This window comes from Stegostoma tigrinum, chromosome 20 (assembly GCF_030684315.1).
Source record: "Stegostoma tigrinum isolate sSteTig4 chromosome 20, sSteTig4.hap1, whole genome shotgun sequence".
NCBI classification, from domain to species: Eukaryota; Metazoa; Chordata; class Chondrichthyes; order Orectolobiformes; family Stegostomatidae; genus Stegostoma; species Stegostoma tigrinum.
The window spans coordinates 27965601-27975946 of record NC_081373.1 but is presented as its reverse complement, the minus strand read 5'-3'; the positions used below and the strand labels follow the sequence as shown (position 1 = coordinate 27975946).

At 38.5% G+C, this 10346-nt stretch overlaps 1 protein-coding gene across 1 annotated transcript in view; it reads right to left on the bottom strand.

The window, feature by feature from the left end:
* Positions 1–866: 866 nt before the first annotated feature.
* Positions 867–10346, bottom strand: part of btbd16 (BTB (POZ) domain containing 16) — a 38146-nt gene continuing 28666 nt past the window's right edge. The window contains exons 5-6 of the mRNA XM_059653067.1: positions 1694–1882; positions 867–1023 (exon numbers count right to left, since the gene is read on the bottom strand). Of these exons, the coding sequence (XP_059509050.1) occupies positions 916–1023; positions 1694–1882 (297 nt within the window). The 3' untranslated portion in view covers positions 867–915. The remainder of the gene's footprint in view (positions 1024–1693; positions 1883–10346) is intronic.

Genomic DNA, 10346 nt, shown 5'->3' with positions numbered 1-10346 from the left:
AGAATTATCAGGATTGGGTTTGTTGATGAATCACTTGCAATCAAATTCATGATCTGTGATTCTGCCAGTCAACAAAATAAACTCCATGAATATCACATGATTCTAGTTATTTGTTCCATTCACAAGTGAAGAATAGTGTGTTTCTTACTTTGATTAAACATGAGGTGAGCATTTTCTCATTTTCACTGTCAAAACTTGAGGCTGAAGTCCTAAACTGCTGAATACAAACTCTGTTTTCAAATACTGCTTGAATATGGGATACAGAACGCACAAATTTAGCATGATGCTACAAACTGGCATTTAACAGTCTTAAACCCATTGCCAAAGCACAACAAAGGCTAGTTCCTGTGCCCAGCAGACTCAAGGTTGTTCCTTACCGCCAGAGTTGAAGAAAAGAGAAATTAGCAATTTGACATGATCTTTTATTCTCAAATGCAAAATCAATCTCCCTCCATTATGATGGTGTGAAAATTAGATGAATTTGTTCATTTGTTTGATACTAAAATCAAATAATGCTGGTAATCACAAGGGAGGAATCAGTTTCAGCAGTCTTTATAGTTTATAGTTAATATTTTTAGCATTTGGTGATGTTAATTTATGCAATAAACTGATAAAACATCCACACCTGAACTAATAATTATTCTGTCTTTTCCAGAATGCTAAGTGTTTAGAATTTTGTGTCTTTCATGTTTTTTCATGTTCTGTGTTGATGCTTCAGATCAGTGTCTTCTACAGTTAAAAGGCTTTTATCATTCATGTTTAGCGTTTTGGCAAAAAAAAGAGTTCACTATAGTTTTGCAGCCACACATTTACTAACAGAAAACTTACAAAGGTAAAATGAATTTGACATCCCCTCTGAGGTGAAATTTTTGAGACAAATAATTGTTCCTAATAATGGCGTTCCATTCACTCATTTTACAACATACTTCTGGATAGTTTGTTTTCTGTTCCTTTGAAAGATACAGGGAAAAAAAGAGCAAAGGTCGCATAAACAGGCATTGTCAGTCCAGCCACCAGTAGAACCTGAGAAAAACATAAGGATCATTAATTTTCTTTGACACAAACAAGATTACAAGAATAAGTCACTTGTGAAATGATACAAAGGCTGTTTTATATTGTGGCCTTTGATTTGCAGTGTACAGCCAACATTCCTGTAGGCTGTATTGTAAGGATCCAACATTGCATGCATGTGCTAGCTGTCTGACATTTTGGTCAAAACAGATCATGATTACAGAATTTGTGTGGCATAACATAATAAAATGTCACCACCAAAATATTCCTAATCCTTCTGCAGAGTACTTTTTAGCTGATTAATAATATTAGAAAAGTGCAGTGAGGAACAGACGCTCTGCACCACTATATAAAACTTGTCAAGTTTACATCTGCTACAACGGCCCATGCTGTTGATGTGGGATGGTCAAAGAATAACAAACAAAAACATGAATATTTCATACAGAAACTGTGTATGCTTAAAAAATTAAAAACATTAATTTATCACTACTACAAAAGGGTTCACCATCATTTTTCTAGTACCCTTAAATTAATTAACATTGTAATTTAATTTGTAATGACTGCATCCATTTTACGATTGGAATATTACCTTGTTAATTCATTATAATTAGGTTAAATTGTTAGTAGGATTTTTTTAAGCTTGTGAAAATTGTTTACTTAAGATATTGAAATAATTACTTACCTGACTTTGGCTGGACTTTTTGGTGGTGCCAAATCTCTGGCATATGTAGCCAGTACTAAAGACTTGCCATTCTTCATCGACCAAAGCCTGTACTTGAATTTCATATTTCACATCACGTTCATGTCGCAAACTAAAGGCTTTGTGTTCAGTAATTCCAAAAGGCAAACTCGAATCTGCCGGATTTATTCTCTGGAAATGAACAGATTTTTTAAAAAGTAATATTATTGAAACCAATAGGAATTTCAGTGAAGGTTCATTGACTATCAGTATTCAATTCCTTTAAGGCTTGTAGACTGTTTGAGTACCTTTATTTATGTCAACAAGTAGGGAATATAGAAATGGATGTTGTTGTATTGGGGTAAACTTAGGAATGTGGCAGTCCTGGCAAACTTAATTATCATTTTTACAATGCCTTTTTCTGCCCAACTGCCAATAAAATTGGCAGAGTGGCCAGTTGGGTGAACTAGGAGGCATCATTAGGGATAACATCTGGAAATTTGGAAAAGATCAGGACCAACTGTGGGTCTTGCAGCATGGTAATTGAGAGAAAAGAATTGGTTGCTGAAGCAGCAGTGTAGGTGGGACCAATACACAGAAACAGGAGGGGAAAGATTCTGGGCAGATGGGAAACTCAAAGCACTCCAATCGAAGAAGAGGGATATATTGGACTTTGAAGGGTGGGGTCACTTGATAGCATCAGTGAGCTGCAATGTAATTTAGTTAAAGGTTTACTTGAGAGCCTAAGGTCCTCTCAGACTCCTCCAGAATCACATGTTTCCACATGAAAGCATTTACCTGCTTCATTTAACTTCTCACTTCTTCAGTTAGTTGCCAAATTTCTCAAGGTTTGGGGAAACAAGCTGAATTGCATTAAATTTAGATCAAGTTCTGAGCAGGTTTAAATATTGTGAAGAGGTGTCTCACCTCAAAAAAACAGAACATATGCATATTATTTAACCCATCTCCAAAACAACAGCAACAGTACATATGTGGTGGGCTGGGTCACATTCCATGCTTCCTGCTCATCATGAAGAGGATTAATAATATACCATTACTATATGTAAAAAAAAGTTCTCCCATTCTTCGTTCATAGAAGAATAACAGATAGAAAAAGAGGAATTTTATTTGTATAAATTCTAACACATATGTAGACACTGAACGAAATAAAATCACAATAGAGTGAAACTGAAGAATCCTTGATTTATTCACAAATTTATAGAAGTAATGTTTTAGCAAATACAAGGTAATTCCTACCTACAGTCTTAATTTGAAACTTTTTTTCATATGTTGATTAACAAAAATCTTACAATTACAAGGGATCTAGGCATACAAGTTCACAGATCCCTGAAAATAGCAACACGGTCAGATGAAGGGATCAAGAGGCTTACAACATGCTTGCCTTCAATGGCCAAGACATCAAATATAAAAATTGGCAAGTTATGTTACAGCTGTAGTAAACTTTAATTAGGCCACATTTGGAATATTATATGCAGTTCTAGTTGCCACACTACCAGAGGGAGGTAGATGCTTTGGAGAGGGTGAAGGAAAGATTTACTAGAATATTTCTTGGTCTGGAGGGTTTTAGGTACGAGGAGAGGTCGGATAAACTCAGATTGTTTTTACTGGAAAGACAGAGGCCGAAGGGTGATCTGATAGAGGTGCACAAAATTACGAGAGGTGTAGATACAGTGAATAGTCAGAGGCTTTTTCCCAGGGTGGAAAAGTCAACTACAAGAGGGCTCAGGTTCAAGGTGAGAGGGGTAAGTTTAGGGGAGAAGTGCAGGCAAAGGTTTTCATATGGGGGTGGCATGTGCCTGGAAATGCACAGCCAGTGGAGGTGGTAGAAGCAGGCACATTAACAATGTTTAAGGCGTATCTTGATAGACATGTGAACGGGAGGCAAGCAGAGGAATAGAAACCGCACATGGGCAATAAGTTGCACGTCTAAATAAGGACTAGGAATCGGTGGGCCGAAGAGCCTGTGTCTGTGCATATTGTATTTTGTTGTATTATATTCAATCCTGGCCACTAATATTTTTCTGTCGCTCCACGTTGTTTTGTTGTGTTTTTGTAAAAAACTGACTAGCCTTGACTTTTCAAACTAATTCTTCTTGAACTGAAGGCACTTTATGCCAAAATGAATATTTAATAAGAAAGACCAAAAAGTCTCTGAATGAGGAAAAGTTTGTAGTACATCTAGGCAAGTATAGTTCAACATTTATGCATGCAGGTGAGTGCACAGTAATCACCTGAGGCCCTAAACCATTTTCTCCAGTATAAAAATTGAAACATAAACTTCTCTGCTCCATTTCAAAGGAGTAACCATGTGTGCAAACTAGAACTTCAATGAATGTACTAATGTAAATATCACCAATTAGTGATGAAAAGATTCAGCCACTTCATTATGACAGCAACTCTGCACACAAACCCACTGGCAATGCTTTGACCTGGGACTTGTATCTGGACATGACAAATTCCACTGTGTCAGTCACTTTGTAAATCTGCTTTTCTTTCTTGCCGAGTGAATACATGTGTAAAGTAAATTAATTTTATTAACCTGATTTTTTTTCCCATTTGTTGTACTTAACTGATATTTTAGCTTCTGTGTGTTTCTTGTTGATGTATGCTATGCTAAGTTTTAAGTAACCTGAACATGAGCACTGGTGTGTGACTGGCCAGCCATCAGATGAGCTACACGTGATAACAAAAGTTCTATGGTGTGTAATAGTACCTTAAGGGGGCTTTGTGATACAGTAGTTAAGGCCAAAAGCAGGTTCAAGTCCCACCTGTATGGGAGGTATGTCATAACATCTCTGAACAGATTGATTAAAAGAAGCTAACACTACCTTAAGGGCTCTTGTGGTGCAGTGATAGTGTTGCTATGTCTAAGCCAGGAGACCTAAGTTCAAATCCAACCTATTCCAGAGCTATGCAAAAACACCTCTGAGCAGGTTAATTAGAAAATGCCTAACAGTACCTTAATTCTGATAGGTCTGCATTAGTGCCATGGGTTTCCTTTTCACCTGGAGCTCACTATTTTCAGTGGCAAACCTTATAATTGTTTGTACAGGGTTGTATGATAACACAGAATCTGTGCGAACATAAATGCTAGCAACTTATACCCCACTGAATGCCACATGTCCAATTGCACACTGATTAGAGTGTGCCCACTCTAATCAAAGCATCATTCACTGCTCTTGTCAGGGGAGACCAGTGACCCGTGTTGTATCTCCCTCCATTGAAAAACAGGATCAGTCAAATCAGAATGAAATGTGACATGAGTGCTCAACATGATGGATCTCTCCCTGCCTCAGTTCAGTCCATATCAACTCATGCAATATATGTGCAAGTGGTTGTTCCAAGTTGGAATCATCCAAATGTCTTTTGCATTCTGCAAATAATTCACCTTTTCTTCTGTCTTGCATATTGACATGTATGGTCTACCATTTGTTCCAGACTACAGACTTGAATATGTGCCAACTTTCCCTTTAAGGATAAGAGTTGTGGGAAATGAGACAGGGGAATTGAACCATTGAAATTCCTTCACACAGCACATGCTCTTTCTCATGACAGTGCACAGAAGTTTTCACTCCCACAACATTATTTTCTTTCTCCTTAGTCATAAACTTTCAACAGTGGTCAATTTTTAAATATTAATATTTTACCATTCTCTTTTCCTTTGCGCATGTTGGTTTGTTTACTTAACATGCTAACTTTTTCAAACTTATTCCAGAACTCCTGGCTTGTTCTCCAAGTTGACAGCAAGTTCTGTCTTGCCATGCTAAGTTCCCATGCTATGCATGTTTTGAGTGAGGGCACTCCTCATTCAAATTTACTGACGTTGTAGTAGTTGTGGCACATATCCAGAATCTAGTCCAATTGACAAACTTTGCAAAATATTTGATCAGTTAATTGTTTGAGAAGTGCTAAAAATCAGGACGTGGCCTTTCTGCCCATTGTAGTCATACCAACTCTCTGCAAGAGCAATTAGTTAGTCCTACATTCCCACCTTTATCACTTCAGGCCACCATTTTTCATGTCCTCATTTGATTATCCAGTTTTGTTTGAAAATTCACAGTTGAACCTGCCTCTCCCACATTCTCAGGCGGTGCATTTCACATCCTGAATAACTTCTGCATAAAGAGGCTTTTCCTTTTGTCACCTCCAGTGCTTTTGTCATTCACCATAAATTAGTGTCCCACAGTTCTCACCCCTTCCAACAATGGGTACAGTGTCTCCCTATCTACTCTATCTAGACCATTACTGATTTGAATGCCTTCAACAAATCCCCTCTCAACGTTTGGTCACTGAAAAGTTCAATTGCAACTTCTCGCATCTATCCATGTAACTGAAGTTTCTCATTCCTGGAAAGCATTCTTGTAAATCTTACTGCACCCTCTCTAATATTTCCAAATGTTTCTTAAAGTGTGGAGCCCAAAATTGGACACACTATTTGAAACGTGACAAAGGTTCCGTGTAATGGTTTTGCTTTTACATTGCAGGATCCCTTTTATCTTCTCAAGATGCCTGGCCAGCTTCAATACTTTGTGCACAAATACCCACAGAACTCTGCCAGGCCAATTGTAATTTCTGCGACCTCAAGAAATTGTTTACTTTAAATGTGTGAGGGTGCAGCTCTATCACAATATCTAAGCAGGCCGCTCCCAAAGTTTTTGCTGTGCTTCAGCCCCAAACTCCTGACTTTTGGCCACACAGTATAACGGGAGAATGGGATGCTTGTGGCTTTCAGTAACCACTGGCCTTCACACAGGCAAGACTGCATCATCAGGCCCCTAATAAAAAACTTTTCAATTTAACTTGATAAGTGTCCTTTCAAGTTTTGTTCTTGTTGCAGCATCCCTTTAGTGGTATTATCGCTGACTGTTAATCGAGAGACCTGGGTTCTGTGGACCAGGGTTTGAATCCTACCATGGCACACGGTGAAATTTGAATTCAATAAATATCTGGAATTAACAGTCTAATGATGATGATGAATCTATTGTCAATTGTTGGAAAAACCCATCTGGTTCACTAATGTCCTTTAGGGAAGGAAACTGCCATCCTTACCTGGTCTGGCCTACAAGTGACTCTGGACCCACAGGAATGTGGTTGACTCTTAATTGCCCTCTAGGGATGGGCAACAAATGCTGCCTAGCCATCCCCCATCCCGTGAATGAATAAAAAAAGTTGCTTACTTGTTGATTTGATTATTCAAAAGAGTATAAACACAGGTCTCCCTATCCCTGCAACCCTGACAGAACTGTACTCTTTATTTTAAATCATCTTTTCTCACTTCTACTAAAATGAACCATTTCACACTTCTTTGTATTAACTTTCAACTGCCTCACATCCACCAATTCCACCAGCCTATCTGTGTCTGCATGTAGCCGTTGTTATCCTCCTCACACGTGTAAATTTTGAAATTGTGCCTCACACACCCAGTCAAAGTCACTAATATAGCCGAGGAAAAGCAGTGGTGCTTGAGGTGATCCACAGTATATCTTCCACCAGTTCAAAACAAATCATTCCCATTTTTGTTTGTTTTCTATCACTCAGCCAGTTTTGTATCCATGCTGGCTCTGCTCCTTTTATTGCAGGGGCATTATCTTTGCAAGATTTTATGTGGCACTTTATAAAATGTCCACACACACCATATCAGCTGCAATACCTTCACCAACTCTCTGTTATTTCATCAAAAATCTCTACTGAGTTCATTAAACACCAGCTTCCCTTAACAAATCACTGCTGTTATTCCTTACTTAAAGTGCACTTGTATAAATGACTGTTAACTTTTTCCTGAATTATTGTTTCTATAAGTTTTCCTGTCACCTGGATAAAACTGACTGGCCTAGAGTCGTTGGGAGTATCTTTACATCTTATCACAAGTACATTGTGATTAGCTACTAATTTTCATTTCTGCTTATCACCATTCCCTGTGATTTTAGTAGATAAACCACAAAGAAAGTAGACATTATTCTGCTTGTACAGCGTTGAAAGTGTAGACTACCAGAACATTCCTTTATTTCTATGATGAGATGCAATTATAGGACTGCCAAAGGAAAGCAAAAGAAAGACATGGTAGGTGATTGATGAAGGTAGAGCAGTGGGTGTTGTCTACATGGATTTTAGTAAGACTTTCGACAAGGTCCCACATGGTGAGCTCTTCCAGAATGTTAAGATGCATGGGATCCACAGTGACTTGGCCATGTGGATTCAGAATTGGCTTGCCCATAGAAGACAGAGGATAGTGGTGGAAGGGTGTTTTTCAAGCTGGAGGTCCGTGACTAGTGGTGTTCTGCAGGAGTCCATACTGGAACCTCACCTGTTTGTGGTATATATAAATGACTTGGATGAAAATGTAGATAGGTGGGTTAGTATGTTTGCAGATGACACAAAGATCGGAGGAGTTGTGGATAGTCTAGAAGATTGTAAAAAGATACAGCGGGTTAAAGATCAGTTGCAGATATGGGCAGAGAAATGGCAGAAGGAGTATAATCCAGGTAAGTGTGAGGTGCTGGGAGATCAAATGTTCAGGAAAAGTATACTTAATATATAGTATATTAAATACTAAAATTTAAAGTATCATTTTAATATATAAACTATAGTTAATAGCAGGACCCTGAACAACATTGATGTTCACAGGGATCTTGGCAAGCAAGTCCACTGCTCCCTGAAAGTGGTCACACAAGTAGATAGGGTGGTGAAGAAGGTGTATGGCATGTTTGCCTCAATTGAATTAAGTGCTAGAGTCGGGATGTAATGTTGCAGCTTTATAAGACTTTGGTTAAGCTACATTTAGAATATTACATTCAGTTCTGGCTGCCACATTACGGAAAGGAAGTGGAGACGTTGGAGAGGATGCAGAAGAGGTTTACAGGATGCTGGCTGAACTACATGGTGTAAGATATAAGGAGAGGCTCGAAAAACTTGGGTTGTTTTCTCTGGAGCAATAAAGGGTGAGGGGAGACTTGATAGAAGTCTATAAAATTATGAGTTGCATAGATACGGTTGACGGTCAGAATCTTTTGTGAGTTGAAATGTCTAAAACTAGGGAGCATACAGTTAAGAAGAGAGGAAAAAAGTTCGAAGGAAATGTGAGGGGCAAGTTTTTTACACAGAGTGTGATAGGAGTCTTGAACATGCTGCCGGGGTGGCAGTAGAGGCAGATATGATAGGGGCATTTAGAAACTTTTAAAAAAATATGCAAGGAATGGAGGGATGTGGACCAAGACAGGCAGAAGGATTATTTTAATTTGGTGTCATGTTTGACATCATGGGCTGAAGGCCCCATCCATGTGCTGTACAGTTCTTTGTACAATGTTCGAAAGATGATACACTAAAGCTAGGTGAGTAAATTATATCATACAAACTCATGAAAGACTCTAATGTCCTGCAAAATGCTGAGTTCATCTCAGATTACATTGTAAAGGCAAGGTATCTGAAAAGATTGAACAGTAGGTGAAGCAAGCTGTTTCAAGCTGTCACTCTGCAGTGGTAACAGGAATGGCGATCGTCACTAACATGCAACTGTCAAGCCAAAAATACATTATGCTTATTACCCAAACAAGTAAAGAATTATGAGAACGTCAGTGCTGTTCTGATGCCAAGGATGTAGACACTATGCCCCAAAGACCCTGGATCACATGAAATACCATATCCCCTCGGCTGCTCTTAACACGCAGGGTACTGAATCCACCCAACTAGCCTGGACATACAAAACTCAAAACAAAGTGCCTAACATTAGACGTGTGCCTGTGAGTGATATTATTTCCTGAATAATCCTAAATGTGTGAAGATTTATGCTGACAACCAAATCAGGATAATCAGTCAGGCTTTCAGTGTGGTGCAGTTGCTCATATTGCAGCTGTTAGGGACCATATATTTTTTGTTTTGCACTATAAATTAGAAAACAGAAGTTGGACACAGGATACAGCTAAAAAGTGCTAGTGGTGAATTTTCTTTGCAGTTTGAAGATCCAGTGACATTGTTTGGTACATGTATTAGCTACACAAAAAAAAAGCTTATGTTACTTTTTGGTACAGTGAGATAAATACTTTATGAGACAGAGAGATACCAGGAGTCTTTAAGCCAAGGAAGAAAGCTGCTTAATAACAGCGTTCAGATTGCTTCACTTTCAGCCTTTTATAAACCTGTTCAACTCAGCAAAATATAAGATGGTTATTTTCTGCTTTATTTCTCGGAGCAATGCCATAACCAATCAAAATCACCCTACCTCATTTTACAAACTAAATGAAGCTTAGCACTTAACTGTCAGTCACAATATAACTGATGCATTCTTTATGGCAATGCCTCTCACAATCAAAGTCAACTTGACAGCCAATCTGCACCCTTCTCTCAAACAGTATAAATGTCATTTGCTCTTTAAATTGATGTTCTTGCAAATTGCCCTGATGAGTGCAAGATGAAAAGCTTCGACAAAATGTGTCATTGTTCAGCAATTTTGAAAATTTGAGATAGTGGATACAGCTGGGAGTGGGTGGGAGCACAACTGACCAGCTGTCTACTCTATGTGCCACTGCTTTCAAATACCCCACGAAGGGAACTATAGAATGCATCCCTTTCTCCAGGTTCACGATATTTTAAGGCATGTGTGTCCTTTCTTCGAATTAATTACCCATGGGAATTTGCATCA